The 22,534-nt window shown below is 36.1% G+C and overlaps 1 protein-coding gene and 1 long non-coding RNA gene across 3 annotated transcripts in view; one reads left to right on the top strand and one right to left on the bottom strand.

Annotated features, from left to right (window-relative positions):
• plrdgb (PITP-less RdgB-like protein) overlaps positions 1 to 22,534 on the top strand; it is a 119,230-nt gene that overhangs the window by 49,711 nt on the left and 46,985 nt on the right. For both annotated transcript variants that reach the window (XM_055180236.2, XM_073871113.1), the window contains exons 2-3: positions 1,959 to 2,054; positions 14,091 to 14,195. In XM_055180236.2, coding sequence (XP_055036211.2) covers positions 1,959 to 2,054; positions 14,091 to 14,195 — 201 coding nt within the window. The remainder of the gene's footprint in view (positions 1 to 1,958; positions 2,055 to 14,090; positions 14,196 to 22,534) is intronic.
• Positions 6,089 to 6,805, bottom strand: LOC141366071 (uncharacterized). Its single transcript, XR_012371036.1, has 3 exons — positions 6,653 to 6,805; positions 6,513 to 6,567; positions 6,089 to 6,288 (listed from the first exon to the last, which is right to left on the bottom strand). It is a non-coding gene; the product is annotated as an uncharacterized lncRNA (long non-coding RNA).

The raw sequence follows: 22,534 nt of genomic DNA, 5'->3' as shown, positions 1-22,534 counted from the left end.
TTTGTTTATATCAGCAGTGTACCGTACTGCAGTCCACACTCCAGACCACCCTTTTCAGGTGGACTCGGGTGCGGTTCGCCGTTCACAACATCCAAACGACCCGGACTCTGGCGTGAAATGGACTCTGGTGCGCACCAAAAGTTCTAATGTGAAACCCCCCTTAAGTGAAACAATATGTTTGTGAAAGACAACATTTAATATTTTAATCTTATTTGCTAGTTAATATGTCCGGTAGTGGTGTAAATCGGAGGGTTCATTTCGCTACAATACAGTATCGATTATCTACGCCAGGATGCTATATTTGCAGATACATCAAACATTTCTTCGATGCAATTATGATTTGATTTTGTTCTATTAATTTATCATATTTATTTTAATATTATGTGCCTAGTTAAAGGAATAGTCCATTTTCTTAAAAGAAAAATCCAAATAATTTACTCACCACCATGTCATCCAAAATGTTGATGTCCTTCTTTGTTCAGTCGAAAAGAAATTATGTTTTTTGAGGAAAACATTGCAGGATTTTTCTCATTTTAATGGACTTTAATTTAAAGTCATTTAATACTTAACTCAACACTTAACAGTTTTTTTCAACAGAGTTTCAAAGGACTATAAACGATCCCAAACGAGGCATAAGGGTCTTATCTAGCGAAACAATTGTCATTTTTGACAAGAAAAATAAAAAATATACCTTTTAAGAAAATGGAATATTCCTTTAAGCAGTTACACTTTTAATAACTCACAAATGCAACCAAAATATAAACATGAACGTTTAAACAAACCCTTTTAAAAAAGGCACAATCTCTGTCCCAATTGTAACGTTTACAACAACAAAGACTTTTTAAATAAGAAAAAAATAAATAATGAGGGACAAAATGTCACATAAAATCAAGCTTATGATGGCAACAGTCAAAGTCTTTAGTGTTTCAGTTGGTGCAGGCAAAGGTTTACTTCCTATCTGTTAATCCAATCCATTTTCCAAATACAAAATATTTCCAAATCCACGATTTGCAGATAGCAGTCAAAACATCTTCTGCCTCATTCGCTGTGTTTTCCCTGCTACAACAGGTTGGTTGCTGCATTGCATTCACTTGCTGACACTAGCACACAAAAATAAACGAAAATGCATAGATGGACGTTACGTCAAGGAATGAGGACACGGAGAGTGTCAAAATAAAGCTTGTATCGATATTTTATGTGTGGCATCGATTTAATAATTTTCATTGATCCATATCAATGTATTGTTATCCATGAAAATACACAGATTAGCACAATCAATTCTAATTTGGCAGCATGTCAGTAATGTTGAATCTCATTGGTTCTTTTATCCCTATGTGTCTAGTTGTTTTAAATACATGTTTAGTCATACGGTATACAAGAATGAATAAAATGTAACTATCGATATGACTTCCTGTATTATCTTGTATTTTATCATAGATATATAAACTAGATGTCGCCTTGGGGTTTTAAGCATGCGTCAAAACCGCCACCATCTTGGAACAGGGGTCTTGTCATAGGAAGTATCTAGGTAAAGTTGCTATCTCCGCCAGTACTTCGAATTCATGGACCATGCCGGACTTTTGTGCTGCGTATGGATGTAAGGGCTACTAGCACTATGCATTATAGTTAGAAAAAGTAGATTTTCATAATATCAAAACTTGATTTTTTTCTGTACTCAATGCTAAATACATGTCTGACTGTTGAAACGAACCAAAAGAAAACCAAGACAATCGCATTCATGAGGATTTATGGTGATTTTATTTCTGTTACACCATTGCCTACAATGACGCTGATGCGGAGTTCCCCTGTTTCAAAATGGCGGCTCTATTTGACGCATTTGATCCAATGAACTGCCGTGACCAAGGTGGCATCTAGTGTACATATCTATGCCATTTTATTGCAAAGCTGTCTGTTTCTGCTGTCTTTGTTAAAAATAGTTGCCCTCTTTTGTTTTCCAGTGCCCTCTCGAAAACACAGCGCGTCCCACTGGAGACTCCAAAACATCGCACAGGAATCTGTTGAAAGCTCTGATGAGGAGTTTTTTGATGCCAGAGGTAGGAGATGATGTTGTTCCTTATTATTATTTAATTGCGAATTTAATGGATATTCTGAATGAAAAAAAAAAACTTTCAGTTGCTGAAGAATCGCATGGTTGCAAACCATCTGTCAGTCAACTGAATTACAGTAATTTTCTTTCAAATTGGAATCAGTTTGGTGCATTTGAATGAAATATGCCCATACGATTCGCAAATCACGACTTCAGTGCAAAGTGCAAATATAATTTTGTGCATTAAGAAGCTGGGTGTTTCTCAAGTGTGCACTGTCTACAAAATAAGCCTACCAATTGTTCGAAGCACAGCAGCGGCTGAAATCATTCTTGGAATTAGGACACGGCACAGTTCAAACAGAACTACATTAAAAGACTGCAGGGCCTCACAGACAATAAATGCATTAAGAAGAGAGATATTCTCGAGAAGCACTTATACAGAGACTTCAAAACACTCACAGAAATGTGGCAAAGTCATAAATCAAAGCTAAATGGAGAAGAAGGAACTTCTCCTATATGTAATGATCATGATTAAATCTCAAGACACTCAACCAGCATCTTTTCATTTGTAGATTGATATATACACACATACTGTATCAGTATAATAATAGTAAATATATTTATTTATACATTTATTATCTGTAGAGACATAGCGTTAGATATATATAGTATACTGTATTTATAAATTTATTGTATGTACTAGACCTGAGATTTGAGAAATGGCATTTCAAGGCTAAGACATAACATCACAACAACAAAGTAAACACACATATATTTACACACAAAGCCTGGCTGTTATGGCCCTCAAGGATAAATAAACATTCTCTCTGTATCCTCAATAAAATGTTGTTTACATTCAGTGTTATCAGATAATATTGAAGCGTAGCCTGTATCATCCAGTATATATGTCAGTTAAGTGAGATTCAAATCCGCCTGCCCTTACGCTTCAGGCTTAAATCATTCCCTTGGGAAACATCGCCTTATGATTATGTTGAAGGCCTAGACCTGTTAAAACTGAATCGCTTCTGGTTGTACTTGTGCAATATGTGAGCATTTAATTCAGATCGTGCTGTGCTCAGATTTTAATTCGTAAAAATGTGATTTATTCTCTGGGGTCTCACACAGAGCTGAGTAAAATGATAAATAACTTAATGCCTCACGCACATATGCTGATGTCATTTGTTGTGTCTGTTGGTGGAGGCCGGCAGGTTTATAATTGGGCCAACTCAGATATTCATGAGTTACAGATTGCCTAGTGGTTATTTTAAGGGCCAACCGCTCTGGTGCGACTAGCATTTGTCTGAATTTTTATGGACAAATTGTTCTTTAGGACATTCTGAATTTGTTGAGGAATTTCAATAAAGCCACTGTTATGGATTTGACTGACTGCAGTGTTTTACATTTATGTCACATTTATGCATATGGCAGATGGTTCCATCCAAAACGACCTACAGTGCATTCAAGCTATACTGTACATTTATCTGTATGTGTGGAATCGAACCCATGACCTTTGCAGTGATGCTGTAACAATTAAGCCACAGGAGAAGTTTATTCACCAGCGTATTTGATCTAGTATTAAACTAGATTGCTGTGGATGGATTGGTGTAATACCTTTAAAGGGGTCATGAGCTGTTTTTTTTATAATAACAAGATACAAAGAATTTAAAATAAGAATTGACCAATGCCGCAAGACCAACACAAGGCCACAGTAAAAAGACGTGTTTTCTTGTAAATGAGCATTTTTTGCTAACTATTAAAGGGGCGGTGAATTTGTTGATTTTATGGTTTTATACTGTTGTCTGAGGTCTACTTATGATGTTTGCGTGGTTTTTACATTCAAAAACATCAAAAGCAATAAGTAATAGGCTATTTTGTAACATAGATTAGTGGCTCTCTGGAGAAATGGTTCATTTGAAGGGGCGGGCCGCACTGAAGACCTGAACGTAAACGCCCACTGCTATGATTGGACAGCTTCATTTCCTGTCATTACATGTGGGGAAATGTTTTAAAAACATTAATGTGTAAAAATAGCAGCCGAACACATATATGTTTGAGCCACAAAAGATTTTGGGTGCTAAAGATGATACACATAAATGACAATACGTATAGTAATGTAGAAACAAAACTTTAAACTCAACAAGACTAAATTACCGTATACAACACAGTAAGCGCGCATCAGAATCTTAACCGCTGCTGATAAGTCCTTATCAATAACTTTGTATATTTCCATTGTGCTTGTGAGGTTGCTCTAACATACACGTAACGTTACATACCACAGTTATATGATAAAAAATAGAGATGCACCGGTTGACCGGCCAGAGATCGGAACAGGACGGTTTTTGCGCGATCGGCAACCGGCCTTTTTTTATTTTTTCGGCCGATTTTTCCGGAAGTGCACAGACTACATTTTTATCATTCACAAACATGTCTTTTGTGTAAAAGCATTTCGAAATCTGTGCGCAGGACATTAAGATTGCAAGCTGCAATGGCTGTAAAGGAGAAGTTAATCGCGGAGAAACAACAGTACATTCGCAGCGCTTTCAAGTCTCACGCATTCACTCCATGATAGCAATAAGCTCCGGAACAGATTCGCAACGGATCCGCTCCGAAGCCAGCAGCTCCGGTCGGGATCCGTTGCAGATCCGCCCCGGAGATACACGCATTTCAGTCAGTTTACACACTCACACCTTGTATTTCTAAGAGACTAATAACTTTTCCTGCTATATACAATTAATGGACGAGGTGCAGGGAAGTTATCTGTCGAGTTTAGCTGTCTCGAGTTTTTCTCGCGCTGTCAATCACTTGGATGCGCGGCGCGTGCACGCACAGAGTGAAAGTTAGAAGAGCAAGATCCGATAAATGCTGTAAATAACGCAGGTTTCTTGAATATAGCCAAATACGTGTAAAATTATGCTTGATTTATTAAAAAACTCTCCAACTGCTTTGCAATCAGAAGCTTTATCTTACCTGACTCTAACGTAGAGGCTTCCTAAATTAATGAAAGGACCAGAGATGTATTTCATTATTATTGCCACGTAGTACTGAACATGTAACCTTATCTCTCTCTTAAACACAGCTTAAAATACACACTGATGCCAAGTGCTGCAATCCTACTGTATATAATAAAGATTTCAATTTAATTTTGATACATTTGTATTTTTTTAGTATGTAGAGCAATTTATTTAATTAATAAGTCTTTTATCAGACTTACCAATTGTTATAATTTATATTTGTGCTGGTCAGTTATGAATAAAGGTAACATTGAACTGCTAGCAAAAACTTGAGAATTTGGTGGGGCAGAGGGGCCTAACAGATGTTATCTCACTCCAAACTTTTAAATAAAACCTGAGAGCCCTGCATTCACCACAACAAACTTGGTCAGACATTTAAGTTCATCACCTGATAGAACACAATAAGTATCAAAAGTCTGTTGGTAATGCAAAACAGGCAAGACCATCAACCCTCACTCAACCATTCATGTCATGGTCTCATTTAACCACTTATGTTTGTATTGAACGTAGCCTACTGCACAGTTACTGCTGTTACTTTTAGATGGTCACAGGTATTGTTTTCAATAGCCAAACCAAGTTTAGCCTGTTAAATACCAAATAGGCATATTGTTTATGTATACTTTCATTCTTTTTTGTTGCTTGATAAGAAAAAAATCGGAAATCGGATCGGAATCGGCCAATTTGCTTGTTAAGAAAATCGGTATAAAAACCGGCCAGGAAAAATCAAGATCGTGCATCCCTAATAAAAAAGCTTTGTTTAGTGTTGGACCTTTCAAATGCAACTCGCCTAAATTACCTTATACAACACAGTAAGCGAGCATCAGATTCTAAATTGCGGCTAGTAAGTCCTTCCTTATCACAAACTTTGTATATTTCTATCGTTATTTTACAGTCGTATTGTTAAGTGTTGTACCTTTATTAATCGTGTAATGTTTTTAGTAAATTAAAACAGTCAAACACGTGTTTAGACACGGATGTTACTGTAAAGCCTACATAGGCCTACATAGCATAAACAAACAAACTCCTCAGTCCCATAATCATCTTTTTCATGGTTATTTATTCACAATCCAACCATAATAAAATAACACATAAATAGGCTTCTTTGGTAGCAAGTGCATGTGGGTATATTACAATGGGCAAACACTTTTAAGTACCTCACAAGTGGATTTAGAAACACATTGGGTTTATATATTATATCTAAAGCCTCAAAACAGTGACATAGGCCAGCTCCTAAAACACAGCCAGAAATCACCATTAATCTTACACCCAACATTTAACAATAAAAACACATCATCCATAAATACATGCATTACCCAAATATCAAATACACTACAATACATTTAAATACATGCATTACTTAAATACCGAATACACTACAATACATTTAAATACATCAAAGCACAAAAACATTTACAAAACACCGTAACAATGCACTATAGCTACACATCACATACCTGGCAGCAGCTACAACAAATGTCTCATCGCACAGGTACAACCCTTCATCATTGCCTGCATGACATATCCAAATATACGCAATTACACCACATGTCATGCATTTAAAAAACATTACCTTACATATTAAAATTCACTCTACCTTAAATAAGGAAGAACACAGCCACCAAACGGCGTTGTCTACTCGGCGTTGTTTACTCGCGTGCACACCGCCATTACAACTCCATTCATAAAAACACTCCATGCTTACTACCGTAATCCCCCTATATAATTGGATTACCGTAAATGCATATGGGAGTACCCTTATTTACCGTAAATGCATTACAGCGGTCACGACCATTACATTACAACAGGACATATCAAGATATCTATTTCTAAGCAATAGTGAAACGCAGTACAGTAGCTTAAATAAAGTAAAATGTTTTACTTACTGTGTATACTGCTGTGTCATTTTTGTCAGATCCAATATTAGTGGTGGTTTTAATCACAGTCTCTCTGCAAATCCAGCATCAACTTGTGGCTTCTTTGAATGAATCCCTGGTACACAAAGTAAACAAACACTCCCCACGCGAGCTGTAACTTCTTCAAAAACAAACTTTAACCACACATTCCTAATGTTATGTTCCGAGCCTCCGAGTTAAGGTTATCCAGCGTCTGTGTTGCTCCCAGACGATTCTTCCACAACCGAAGACTCCGTTTCCATGGTGTCTCATAACAGATCACCACGTCAAAATAAAAGTCTCTCAGGAAACATTTATTTTAAAGTCATTTTGGTTACATTTGGCAATGTTTAAAGACATGTTTACTGATTGTTGAGACACTGCATGGTTTGCTTTGCCCTTTGGCCCCCACGTGTGTCACACGAAGCTGTGGGCGGGGCTACAAAAGTGGTCGTTGTATTTGGGTTTGAGGAGGTGTTTAAATTGTTCTCTGACGTCATATTTCGGCACATTCCTGAACCAACCGTTTTCTTGGATTGGTGCCAAAAACTGTTATATTTCAGTAAAGAGGACGTTTTCAGTTTTGAAACTTGCAGGATGTTAATTTAAGTATGATGACCTCTTATATATCAAATTATCAAGTTAAAATTTATTGTTTGATTCACCGCTCCTTTAATGGATTCTGCCAGCAAACCGATATTTTTAAATGGCCTGAGGCTGAATCGTGTAATCTCTATAAAAAGTCCTTCATAAAAATGCAAGTATCTCAGCTTTTTGCTCAAAAATTGGTATTTTGGAAGAAACCTACCCATATTTGAGAGTTGATAAAAAGAGAACAAATAAGGATAGGATTTAAAGCTGTTCTTGCATTTGATATATTGTATGTTTATATATTAAAAAAATACCTTTTGTGGAAGGCATTAAACTTTTGTAAAAATCATAAAAAATGCTGACGCTGGCCGGCAACTTTTTTTTAAAACACTGGCGGGGAAAAAGTTAATATCATTCTCATTTTTGAACAGTGGCGGCTCGTGACTGCTCAACCGAGGGGCGCTAATTCAAAATAAGTGTTCGGAGTATCATGTGTGTGGTTCCTTTTTTTAAAATATGTGTTCTGCGCTTTGAGAGATCCTGTGTGCATCACGTGTTTTGTCAAAATAAGTGCCTGCTGCACACGCATCAAAACCGTTTATGATAAAAAAGACGCTAACGTTCACAAAATACACACAAGACACTCCCTTAACAGTAAACTTTGATTACGCATGAGATTATATGAGTATCTGGCAAACGTGAGTGTCTCTTTTATCATAAACCCTTTAGATGTGTCTGCAGCAGGCACTTATTTTGAAAAAAATAAAAACATGTGATTCACACAGGATTTCTTAAGGTGCAGAACAAATATTTTGAAAAAAGGAACCACACACATGACGGGCTACATACATGTTGTGATGAACTTCGCATTTAGCGCCCTCGAAAAAAGTCGTCAGGAGGTGGTGTTTGCAGCTTTTGCATCTGAGCTTCTCAAATACAACCTTACTGTAGCCATTATAAATATGTTACATGTTAAAAACATGTACACAGCAAAATCTGTACACACATACATGTGCTGAAAGCAATTATCCTTACATATCATTGAGAGAGTGAATGAAAAAAAAAAAACATGACATGGTCACGTACAGCGTAGTATAGCTTTAATAATGTATATACATGGTTTTATCAAGAGAACCACCAAATATTATACATCACATGCAATGTTCCTGTATTTTTCTGCTTTCAAATTCACAGTGGACAGGACTCCAGTGGTTACCCAGACGTTAGCCCAAATATTTAATGAGCTCATCAGTGGAGGCCTACAATCAGGGCCAGCCATTTGTCTGCATCATACTGTTATCTAGATAAGTTCCCACAGGCACACAGCCCTTGAAGCTCAGCCCATTTATTACAGCAACACCTGTCAGCCTGTGCCAGCAGGTGTTAAGTTAAATGTGGATGATAGGACTGCTGTCTGGACCTTCATTCCCTGGTCAACAATCAGTTTGCATTGTAATTTGGATCCAGTTTCCAGAGTGAAAAGTAACCGTATTGTTTGATGGCAATAAATATATACACTATCCCATTCTACAGTATATTAACTAGTTCTCCACCAGTGTTTTAAAAATTTTCTTCTATAAATATATAAACATACAATATAACAAATTAAAGCACAGACCATCTGCTTTCAAACAAAGAAAAAGAAAAAAAAAGAAAAAATTGTTTCACCCTATCTTTATTTGTTCTCTTTTTATTACCTCTCAAATATGAATACCCAAATTCTGAACAAAAAACTGAAATAATTGCTTTTTTGTAAAGTACTTTTGTTAGCGATCTTAAAACTTAAAATAGTAGGTTGAATTGACTTGTAAAACCAATTTATTTCCCGTTGTGGGTGACTATATAATTGCAGGTACCTTTGCTGTCCAAAGTCATAATTTTTTCAGATTTTTCAGTCAGATTTGATATAATATAATTATTTTATTATTGTGGAATTCATTGTCATGGATCACAAGATGTTACAGGCAATACCATTATAATATTTTCTGTAGAAAGGATCTTGTATAGCTGAAAATCATAATTTCATGTTGTCGAATAAGAGACGTTTCGTTTCATTGGCATCCATTCATAGGCACAGTGGTGCACATAACTTTTTTTGTTGTGGTTCTCAAAGGAGCACCTGCAGATGTAGCCTGGTACTCGCACTATTCATCGCACAGACATCCTACATGCTGTTATTATCATTAATCTTCTGACTACTTTCTTCGCCCTAACTCTTTGGTTTAAACATGGTAGACGATGTTGTACATAAAATAAAATATGCCTGGTTATTGTTTTTTTACCCGTGTAAACTTTATAAACAACTACTAGCCTAATAACAGTGCTGTTCATGCTTTTAGATTGGTCTATAGTTTTCAGTAGAGTACAGAAACTGAAAAAGTAATCAGATAATACTGCATAGTCTTTACTGTGTATATTGGATTAATTATTTTTAAAGTTACAAGAGTTATTTAGGCGAGACAAGGAAATTATGATTTTCTTTGTCTGTTGTTTGATAAACATTAAAAACAGCATCAGGTTTATAATCTAAAAAATTCTGGGTGTACTGTCACTTTAAATGCACAGATCCAATATATTGTTACACACGCCTTTTATTTCTCAACTGCTTATATTTATTTAATGTGTAAAAGACTTTTCTACTATAATCAGGGCATTTTAAGAGCATTTTGTTTTAAAGTGTCCGCTCATTTGCAAAAAAACAAACTCAGTTGGCATTTGCTTGTAACTAGCAAGCTGTCTGAATCCTTGAGATGCGGATCGCGCTCGCGCTTTACTGTGGGATCACACCAGCCACGTTTGAGGCGTCTAATTTGCATCTACCGTGTCTAGTTTGCCACTTGAACATTTTGAGTTTACTTGCTTCATTCGCACGTGAAATTCTAGTGATTGAGACATTCAAGCGGAAATTCGCGTTATGGGAGGGGCTTCTGCGACTCCGCTCGCTTACTGTAATCACGTCACTACTAGAACCAGCTCCTGATTGGTTAATGCGGTGCGTTTTTCCGCCAACGTTAAATTTTTTCAACTTGCGTGTTTCCCACGGCAATGCTTAATTTGCGCAAATAGACACGCAAATGAGACAGAATCACGTCTACCAACCTAAATGCCTCATTCATGCTGCGAGACCTCCAGACGGGCATCAACGCGTCTTCACATTGACTTGACATTGAAATCACTCGCGCTTGACGTCTCTACCGCGGCTGGTGTGAACGCAGCATTAGAGGTGCTCGCAAACAAAACTCATCAAACACGCGTGAGTAAAGTAGTGAAATCTTAAATATTTAAATTGACCAATCGGGGCAGTGACTGTTGCAGTAAATAAGGTAACTATGTAACAAATTTCCAGCAACGTTGGTACACAAAAAGCACCTTCTGGTGCGCATTTTTTATTTTAATCGCGCATACACACCAGTTATGCAATTGCATTTCATTGCGTACCAAAGCTCACATGTATGTAATAATCATAAAGTTCTTTATGTAATACATCTATATGGGCCTATATGCATGATATTATAGGGTCAGGTGTAAAATGTGACACTTTTTACATTATGTAACTCTCTCCTTTTGTTTTAACAAAGGGTCAGTGACCAGATATTGACCAATTGAAAACACATTTCTCACTTATTTAAACTATCCAGATAACTTTATACGTTTAAGAAACCATCCACAAAACAGCAAAAGATATAAGTGTTTATCAGGTTATACATGTCCAATACGTCATTTACGCTTTAGTGCTGGCATATATATGCATTAACATGCTGCTTCAGTTCTGCTATGTCTCCGTTTATCCCTGTTGTTTGCCATTGTTGTCTGTCTAATGGTTTCTCTCAGATATTGATTCTCCAAACAAGTTGACGGCAAAATGCTCTCATCCCATCCATCAATTTCCATTTTGTGTGAGAGCCTTGACATGATAACATGGTTTTAGAGTTTGTAATGGTTGCTGTTGGTTTGTGTTTCTGTGTTGCAGATTGACTTGTCTTTGTCCGAGTACCTGCCAGCACATCATTACTTCACTTTTCTTTGGATCAGTTGTCCTTTTTATTGTTATGTTCCTGTGAACATATTCAGTTTTTTTGATGGTTGAATTATTAGGTTGTATAAAAGTGATGGACACATTTTCTGTGTTCATTTAATCCAAAGGCTGGGTTTGTCTCTTTTCACAACCCAGCTGAGTGTACATTAATATTGGGATTTTCTGCATATGGTATAACATATGTCTCAGCTAGAGTCCCTCGTTGAATCTGTATATAATTGAAACTTTGTGTGTTTGTGATGTAGGGTATGAGATCTGCACTTGCTCAAACCTTTCCCTTTCCTCCTATTTATTATACTATTACTCTTTTCCAGAGATGTTCACTACATCAGGGCCATTACACTTTCCTTTTATAACACTTATACTTGTACTGAAGTGCTTTTCACACACACACACACACACACACACACACACACACACACACACACACACACACACACACACACACACACACACACACACACACACACACACACACACACACACACACACACACACACACACACATTAATGATCATGTAAAGACTGTAAAAAATATGGACGTAGTGTCATGACGTCACCCATAGGTTTGTCAAGAACTTTTTTGAAGCCAATAGTTGTCAGAGCCTGCTGTCGCCATCTTGGCATTGCGTTACTGCTCAACACTCGCAGATAACGGTAAATGGGTAAAGAGGCGGGATGTGGGTGAAGCTGAGGTGGCTGGTTGCTGAAACCACAAGCGCCTAGCTCGTCTCTAGTGACAGCAGTGACTGTCAGTCAAGTGGCCACGTCCTTATTTATGCATAACTTTAAGGCATTGAGCCCTATTTTAACGATCTTACTGCATTGTATAAAGCACACACCGCACAGTCTAAGCGGGCGTGTCTAAATCCACTTTTGCTAATTGAACGACGGTAAAAATGGTTTGTGCGCTAAGCGCACAGTCTAAATGGGTTGTTTCTATTCTCGTAATGAGTAATGGGTGTGTTTTGGCTGTAACCTGCAATAAACCAATGAGAGTCTCAGGTCTCATTCCCCTTAAAAGCCAGTTGCGCTGGCGCCATGCTGATTCCCTATTTAGATGGCAGAATTTAAAAAATAAAAATAAAAAACTAAGCGGAGGAAGACGACCACCAGTTTAAAAGTGATGTTAAAAAATTTCGTTGTTTTCATTTGTATTGAAATCGTTAAAAAACCTTTAAAAGTCGGTTTCTTTCAGTCACGGACGTAAAAATAGCAGGCTTTTAATTGCTGTAAATGTATGGATAGCCTACATGACAACCTGATCTCACAAATTTCCGTGGCATAGTCACGGAATTTTTTGCTAATTTTTCCGTGGCATTCTCACGGATTGGTTACTCAACTGTTTTGTCCTATTTTCTTACCATTGTCGCTCGGGGTATGACAGAGCCCTTAATATAATTTTAACAGATGAGTTACAAAAAAATTCACCCCCTTACCAGGCTGTAAACATTATTTTCTATTGTAAAGTTGGGCAATTTAATATGGGGGTCTATGGGTTTTTACTCCCTTTTGGAGCTAGTCTGTAGCGGCCTGTCGATGAATTCCAGTTTAAGTCACTTCCATATCGGCTTTATCAGTGAGATCGGAAGGTTGCCCCTTGGTAAGAGCCTGTATTTTCTTCAGCATATTTGTTGTGTTGGAAATCAAAGCTAATATTCATTGTATCATGAGTATTCCTCTAATTGGCCATTATAAGACTGGCTGATAGTAAACAGGTGATGAGTGAATGGCCTTATGACCTCAGCAGACACATGACTGACTCATATAAACAAAATAAAGTTTGAGACTTCTTTTTTAAATTGTTGGAGAAGACGGAGTTCATCCTCTGAACCTGGCTAATCTACAAGCTGAGGAAAACACTGAAAGAGTGATCCATCTTCATTAGTTTCTTATCATCCTGTTCCCCACTCTCTTTCTTTTTCTTCTCTCTCCAGTATCGCAGGGGTTTATTTTTGGCTCAATTAGAGGATTTTTTGCCCTTTTGTCTCAGAGTGTTGTATTGTACCTTTTTAAATGATTCCCTCAGAGCATTTTTATCTTGCCTCTGTCGTAAGGGCACTTCATGATGAGAGGTCCTCTTATCATAAAATATAAAAATATATATCCCAATTTAAACTAATTTCACCGCTTTATTGCTCGCTAGGGACATCACTAACAAGAGTAAAGATAAATGTAGCTAACTATTATATTTGTAGTCATGTAAAATGTGTTTATAATTGAAAATATTTAATCATTATGTCTAAATTGTGACAAGATGTGTGAATGCACAGTAAGATAATACAATCAAGTTTATGGTGGGAAAATCAATTTTAAGAAGGGGAGAGGGGAATACGCCATTGTTCATTGTTTGAAACAAGTTCCTGTACGTGCTAGGTTCTCATTAGGAATTTGGTTCATGGGAATTTGCAGCTATTGAGTTAAAGTACCAAAATCGATTTGACTCTTTATAGATCCTCAAGTCTCATCTCTGTATTGACCATTGTTTTATTATGTCCTGTCTGTGTGTGTAGATGTTATGGAGGGAAAGGCAGCCATGCTTCTGGGAATGAGTCAGTGGAACTCCAATGATCTGGTGGAGCAGATTGAGACACTGGGACACATGGAAAACTCAAGAGGTACTGCATATATATGCACATATCTCACACATTTATAATGCGTTAAAAATAATAAAACAATACTATACAGTCTGCAAGTCGTTATCACAAAAACCTTGATGGGGTGAGCAGAAGATGACAGGAAGATCTTATGTCTTCATGATAATTTTTTTACCGTATTACACTACACTGGCTAAAATTGCCAGAAAATGTTCTCAGGCTGTCAAAGGGACATTATGTACCATAAAATGTACCATAATGGTCCTGAAAGTCCTAATATGTACCATTTAGGTACAAATATGTATTTGATACCAATATCAGGTGTTAATATTATATTTCTGGTGCAAAGGTGTACTTTCTGAAAGGATGCCACCCCAGTGACAGCTAGGAACAGACTAATCTCACAGGAATTCAGATGTTTTTTACCAGTTGGCCAATTCGTATGAATTCATACGAAGCAAAATAACAAAAAACAATAATAATCAGCCCCAAGTAAGTAAGCAAAATGCCACAACTAAAAAAACAGAACCAAGTATGTTATTTTGATACTTCTTTTATCATATTTTAATACGTTTTTTTTAACAGTATAACTTAAATAGGTACGTCTTAATGTGGTTAAAATGATTCAAGGAAACAAAGATAACTACAAGGTATTTTACAGTAAAGAAAGACCATTATAATGTATTTTTTGTATTTTTTATACTTTATTTCCTATTCAATAAATTTTCTATCCTCAAAACTGTCCTCAAATCTTAGCACAGAAAGCACCATCTCTCTGAGAGCAAGTAGAGTTTTGCGCATGCGCAAGGGGCTGTTCTTTTCAAAAATTTGGGAAAATCTTCCGCTATATCTTTAAGACAAAACATTTGCATGAAAAAACATGTTCCTGATAAGTTTTTAGTGTAATCTGTAATACAACGATAATCCTTTAGATGGATAATCCAATTTATAAATAAACTGAAGCAAAACATTATTTATTAATTTTACACTGCGTTTATGTTGTGGCAATCGTTGTGAATCTGATCTCTTAATAAAATTTCCTCACATAAATGCAATTATTTCAGCTTTTTGCTAAAATACAAATATTTAAGAGTTTATAAGCAGAGAAACAAATATAGATAGGATGAATTTTTTTCCCCGTTTTGTTACTTTGTTTGTTTGTTTATTGTTTGTTTGAATGCAGAGGGTCTGTTCTTTCTTTTGATATATTTGTATGTATATATATTTTTAGTAGAAATTTTTCCTGGAAGTTTTTTTACTTTTGTAAAAATCACAAAAACGCTGGCGGGGAAGGAGTTAAAAAAGTTGCTAGCTAGTGGCAGCATTTTTTTATGATTTACACAAAATGTTAATGCCTTCAATGTTTTTCTTTAAATGTATAAACATACAATATATCAGTTGAAAGAACAGATCCTCTGCTTTTTAAACAAACAAAAAAACATTTCATCCTATCTTCATTTATGGGTAGGTTTCAAATATGTATCTTCAAATATGGGTTTCTTCAAAAATACGAAATTTTGAGCAAAAAGCTGAAATAATTGTTGTTTTTTTGTAAAGGACTTTTTCAGGACTTTTTAGAGATCAGATTGAGAGCAATCCTCGAAACATACACAGAGTTTTTACTGTTTTTACTGGATGCTTCAGTGTTTTATAAGTTGGATAAGAGCACCACCTGGTGGATAATAGTGGAAATATGGATTACCGTAAAAACTCATCATTGGTAGTTAACTCGTCAATGGGGGGGGGGGGGGGTGTTAAGAAAGTCACGTCACTTTGCTGACTTATTTGTAACCCCTCCAATGTGTCTGAAAGCTTAGGCAGCTGACATGTTGTCTTGCTGCCTCAGAGGCAATGACTTCGGAGGCATGAATGCAGCTCAGAAAAAGCGCATTCATAAGCAGCGTATTGAAATTCTGTTTGAAATATAAACAGAGAGTGCCTTTATGATAACTACTCCCATATTTGAAAACTACAATACAAATTTCTCACTAGAAATGCAATTTAAACGTGTAAAAAAGTTAAAATATAACTTTATTTAAACTAAACTTGTGCATCAGCCGCTTCTTGGTCGACATTTTATTTTATTGAACTCGACCAGGCTTGACCTCCTACAGTATGGCGGCATTTTAGAGCTTTTGAACACAGCACAGGTCTAGACAAACAAGTCCACAGTGTGTGCATTTATAAGTGTTTGTTGACCAGTAAAATTGCTGTGAAAGCCAAGCTGAATCTCCTCCTCCTCCCTACTGTAATTAGTGTAGTGTACTCTAAACAGCAATTTCTATGACACACAGCGTTGGGTTTGCTGTGGTATTAAAAGTAGAGAAGTTCAGCCGAGAGAAAATCAACAGTAACTAATGCGGCTCGATATGCAGTTTAATCACTGTTTTGCTCTAAGCCGTTTAATACCACAGGATACACATGGTTGGATGGGAAACCACAGATGGAAGTCACATTAAACAGATTCTGATTTAGAGTTTCTGTAACACTGCGCGACAGCTATACTTTCAAATGAGGTGCAATAGCCGACTCACTTTTTCAAGAAAAATGTATTTCATCAGACTGTGAAACAGTTGTGCTGAAGGAGCAATGGGACTCATAGATGTGTCAGTATGATAAAATGACCTATCAAAGGTTTCTTCAACACAAAAGATGAGTCTATCAAGAATATTTGCTCTCAGTTGCTTGAGCTGTATAATGTTATCTGTATTTTGTGAGAGATTCATCTCACCTTGATACAGAAAGGTTTTTCACATGTGTGCTGAGATTTTTGGCTTATAAAATTTCATGTGGGTTGGTAATTTTGAATTTCATGACGGTAAGGTCACAGCTTATTCAGAGAAGACGAGAGAGAGAGAGAGGATTATCTCAAACAATTATCCGTTTTCATTTCACAGTTATTTCACATCTGGAACATATTTGAGGTTTAGTAGAGCAGGGATGAGTCTATCTAAATGTATTTTTTTACTTAATGCCAGTGAGAATTTGATTCATGCTAAGGATTTTGTTTATGAAATCTTACTGTATTTAGAGTAAAAACAACCACATTTTAGTGACGGGTCAAATAGATGCATGAATGCCGCTGAGTGACCTTGTTTGAAACCCTTCTGGTTTAATAGTTTTCTATTTAATTAAACTGTAAATTGTAACGCACCTGAGCACAGTGAGCTATGAAAACACCTGTGACCTCTTAGAAATAATTGAGGCATGGAGTGAACCTAAAACTGGGAGCAAGAAATGGGAAAAGATGGATTGTACAGTATGTCAACACAGTGAAGCTTGACAAACAGACTGAGTCATGTCAGACCTGAATGTTTCAATAGTCCCACTATAAATACACCAAACATTATTAAATATTTACAGATTTTCCACAGAATGTTCTGTTGATATAGCCTCATAATTTTATTGGAAAATATCTAGACACTTTTGTCTGTGTGTGTGGCTTTATGGCAGAAACATAAAAAATGTGCCCTTACCAATCAATATATTTTAATAAACACTGCCAATGGCTGTATATGCCATCACTATTGTTAGAAATGTATTACAAGATGATGTATGTTGTGTAATGAAAAACTGGTGTAAGTTCATTAATTCAAAAATTATTTACATTTGGTTATTTATATTTACTTTAAATTTAAAGGTGCCGGAGAATGTAAAACTGTATTTACGTATGCATAGATGAATAGTAAGAGTTTTGTAGATGGTAATGACATATTGTGAGCCTTAAAAAGATTGTTTTCTCCTTCTTATGTAAACCTTTTGCATGGCAAAAGACTGGAAAACAGACCAATCTCAACATAACACCGACTGTTACAGTCATGATGTACGCCCCAACATTAAATTACACATTAAATTAATTACAATGTTGTTACAATGCTAAAAACAAAGTTGTGCTGAGTTAGCGCTATATGCTAGTTAATGCTATATGCTAGTGTTTATGCTGATGTTCAACTATTGACGTTACAGTTACGTTTTGCAGGTCCATACTGAAAAAACCCCACAAACTTACCACTCAGAAACGTCCATTAACAATCTCCAAACAATTGATTATTCCTCAAATTCCTTATCTTTGTCTGATACAGGCTCAAACATAAGGTCTTTTTACACACACACACACACACACAGAGCTACTGAAATGAGCCGCTCTGAGAAACAGCCAATCAGAGCAAAGTTCAACATTATTATTCATCACCCTTTCAAAATAAGTTAATAATAGACCATTTCATTTTAAAGTGCCCATCTTATGACTGCTTTTCCACAAGTTAAATAGGTGTATGAGTTCCATAAAACATGTTTCAAAAGTTGTTTGGTCGAAATAGCTTGTAGGAAAAGATTGTTACCCATCTCTACAGTAGTAGTCTCTGTTTCAGTGCATTTCAGATTGTGCCGTTTTGAGGTGGTCATTACATATTTATGAGCTGCTGCTCCTTTGGCCACGCCCCACTACTAACGTCATGTGCGCATGCGCAATGATATCGCGAGCAGTACAGACTGTATTATTATTTTTTTATATATCATATATTATTATTAACGGTTTATGTTGCCAACAGACAAATCAAGCAGAAAAGTATCACTAATAAGTACACTCCATGAGAAGAAACTCATGACACATAATGATTCGAGAGTAAATTGTGATGTAGCAGTCTCAACAATACACTCGTTTTCCCTGGACAATGCTAACATATTCCCATTATAAAACATTTTCAAATGCATTATTTTTGCAAATTACAGAAATTAAGATCCGGCGGGGGATGTATACTGCTTGTGGACAGCATGCTTATTGCTAGAAGCTAGCGGGAGGTCCACCGTATCTTGGGAAAGTGATAGAGACTCGGGGGTACGTTAGGCTTGTCGGAAAAGACGGGTCGGTAAGGCCCGGTCTTGGTTAGTTTGGCAAAACACTATTACTTAGTAAGTTCATGTAGAATTGTAAAATAAAGCAATTAAACATTTCTTTTAACTTTCAAAAAGTACAGTAGCTGCTTACAGGCTTTGCAGGAGAAACCACGCTGCAAACTAACTAACATAGCGTTTAGCCACATCGTAGTTCTCAATGGCAAATGACATGCAGAATATAAACGTGACTTCTTACCTTTGTGCTGATGTAACGATCGCGAATCGAATCCAGTCTGTTTCAGATGTATGAATAATCCATGAAAACCGCCTCCGATAAACATCCAATGACAATTTTTGTCCACAAATGCGTATAATCTGTGAAATATAAATATATAGTCTGTTGTCTACATCAGATTTCGCATGAACGTCTTGTAATAGAATATAATATCACCTACAATCTGAGGACTATTTATGTCGAAACACACCGTATATGAGATTACACTTTAGGTTCCAGTAAACACATAAACACGCGTTAAAACTTTGTTTTTAAAAGTAGGCGTGAGTATAATCCATAATATCCAAATAGCGCTGTTATTTCCGTGAGACATGATAACAGTATAGAGGATATCAGCGAAGTGACTGCTCTCTTGCTACCTGGTGGGTGGAGACCTGCGAGTGGGGTGGTGGGCGGGAAATTCAAACGGAATGTGACGACAAGGCTTGTTACGTCACAGCGGAGCTGAGTTTGAAACCGTGCAATCTGAGACTCAAGGCAGAGGACATTTAGAAACCTGTATTTCACTCAAAACAGCATGGATGGATTTTTTTCCAAGTTTATATGCGTGTGTAAAACCCAGAAAAAGTTATATGGGCACTTTAAAGACAAATCCTAGGGTTGTAAATGGACCTGTAAAAATATTTCTGGATCATTTTTGCATTCAATAAAGCCATACCTTCTATGTAGATATTACAGAACAATTTACCATATTGTATCAATTCATTCTTTGGCACCTTTAATATGTAATGTTATCATGTGACTGGACAAGCAGCATGCAGATTTTTCTAAAGTTTTACATGTTTGTATTCCAAAAACAAAAATAACTGGCCATATTGTGTCAAAAACATGATGAGTTGTTCGCAAAATTGTTGCATACAAGAAATGTCAAAGTCATAAGTCATGCTGTTGTACTGTGATAGCGACCCTCAGTTGAATCACAACCATGCATCAAAGATGATAATGTTAATACATTCAATGCTGTTATTTATGGCATTGTATACCACACTGTCTCCACATGGTGGATCTAATTTAAGATTTGATAATGTTAATTGTTGAATTGGGTTAAGAACAATTGGTTCAGGTTTTCGAGTATCAAAGCCCTCCTGTACCTCCCTCTGCCACTCGCTCATTCTTTCTACTGTTTATCTCCTGTCTGTCTTGAGGGTTTCTTTTATTATTCATTCATTCCTCACACATGAAGCCAGAAACAAATGCTGAGCGCTATTGAAATTCAGCGTTGGTTAGGGCACAGCCTCTAGCCATGTGATCTGTGATTCTTTGTAAGGTTGACTGGCAAAGAGCATTGAGGTTCTAACACAAATCCTCTGGTGCTCTTTTAAAAGGCTAAATAATGAGATAATGGCAATATTACAAAGGTAAAAGGCCACTTTACCTGCATCGATACAAATTTAATAATGTTCACTAAAGAGGCAGTTTTTTTGGTTAATACTATAAAATACAAATTTAAGCAGGTAAAAATCTTTTTGTCCATTGTGCCACATTCATGAAAGTTCAGAGCAAAAGATAAATGTTTAACTTAGCGTTTTTGTGTTGTTTACCAGTACTGATTTATGAAAATAAACACCACAGTCTTTAATCATATTTTTAATTTTTCTACAATTGCACAATTAATGGCGATATCCAGATAAATGTCAATAAATATTATTGAGTCAGCTTTTAGCTGAAAATTTGAGAGTTGAAGAGAAAAAATGAAAGTAGGATGATACAGTTTTTTGTTTGTTTGAAAGCGGAGGGCCTGTTCTTTCATTTGATATATTTTATGTTTATTTAAAGAAGAAAATTTTTCTGAAAGGCATTAAACTAAAACTGGGTGGCAACATTTTTAAAAAACGCTGACGGGGAAAGAGTTCCGCATGCTTCCAAGCATATTTGATCATAACTTCAACAGTTGCACGATATAAATGTTAATGTATAAAATTAGATGAATGTTGATTTGTGAAAATACATACGAAAGTCTTTAATCATATTTTTATTGTGTCTTTGATGCATCTGTGTTGGTTGGGAACTACGCTCTGTTGCAGCCACACTTGATGAGGAACTACTTTGTTTGGCAGAAGAGTAATATTTGTACTAATATAATTACAACTTATTTGTGTTTTATTTTATGAAATCCTGCTATGCATATGAAGTAACCGTTTTATAAAAGCAATAAGCCCCGCAAAGCAGTGGTGTTACAGTGCAGTGGGAAACAACGCCTCTTAGCTGTTATAAAATGCCCTGGTAACCCACTGCTTCTTGGGGCTTATTGCTTATTTATTCAAGTTTCAGTTAAATTTACTAAATTCAACTGAACTTAATTCAAGTTAATCATAAAGTTTTCTTTTTTTTTCAAGAAAACTATTTCACAGAAATTATCTTTGGTCATTTTGCTAATCAAGTTAAACTATCTCGATTTAAGAATTGTTATGTATGCTGGAAATCAAGACAAAAGTATGTATTTTTTGCTATACTGTCTATAAGCGATACTCCAGCCAAAATTCCCCTATGATTTACTAAAGCAATCTGAGATACATATGTCCATCATCTCTCAAACAAGCACATTTGATGATATTTTAGTAAATGTCCTTGCTCTATAATGGTAGAAAACAGGGATCAGAAAAAAGTCTGACTTTAAACCCCAAAAAAGTGCATTCATCCTTCACAGAAGTAATCCACACGGCTCCAAGTGGTCAATAAAGGTCTTCTGCGAGTAATAGAAACCATTTTATAAGAAAAATATCCATATTTCAAACTTTACAAACTATAATAACTAGCTTATGGAACTGCGCCATCTTGGACTCATGCGAGAGTTTTAAGGTGCGTTCCATTCGACAGGGTCCCTACAGAGTGTTCACTGCTCCCTACTCCCTGAGCATGGTATATCAGTTGAAGTGGACTTCACTGACAATAACCGCTCATTTGGAACGGCCTGCAAACGTCATCAAAGAAAGTCAACGACGGGGTCGCGTAGATTGATATAACATAAATATATAGGACTACATTCATATTTTAATTTTTATTTACTATCACATTTAAAATATGTAAAGTATACAGTAAAAAAACATTGAGTACTATGTAATGAAAAACGTATGTTTATTATACACTTTAATTGACTGTTGCTGCTATTACTTGACTATTAACAGAATTGAAGCCCTGCTGTAACTGTGATGCAAATATGAAAGTAAACTTTTATTTGGTAAACTATGTGTATATATGTGTTTTTAAACAATTGTCATATAATTGCATA

Source organism: Misgurnus anguillicaudatus, chromosome 9 (assembly GCF_027580225.2).
Source record: "Misgurnus anguillicaudatus chromosome 9, ASM2758022v2, whole genome shotgun sequence".
Taxonomy (NCBI): domain Eukaryota; kingdom Metazoa; phylum Chordata; class Actinopteri; order Cypriniformes; family Cobitidae; genus Misgurnus; species Misgurnus anguillicaudatus.
This window is presented reverse-complemented; position numbering and strand designations above follow the sequence as displayed.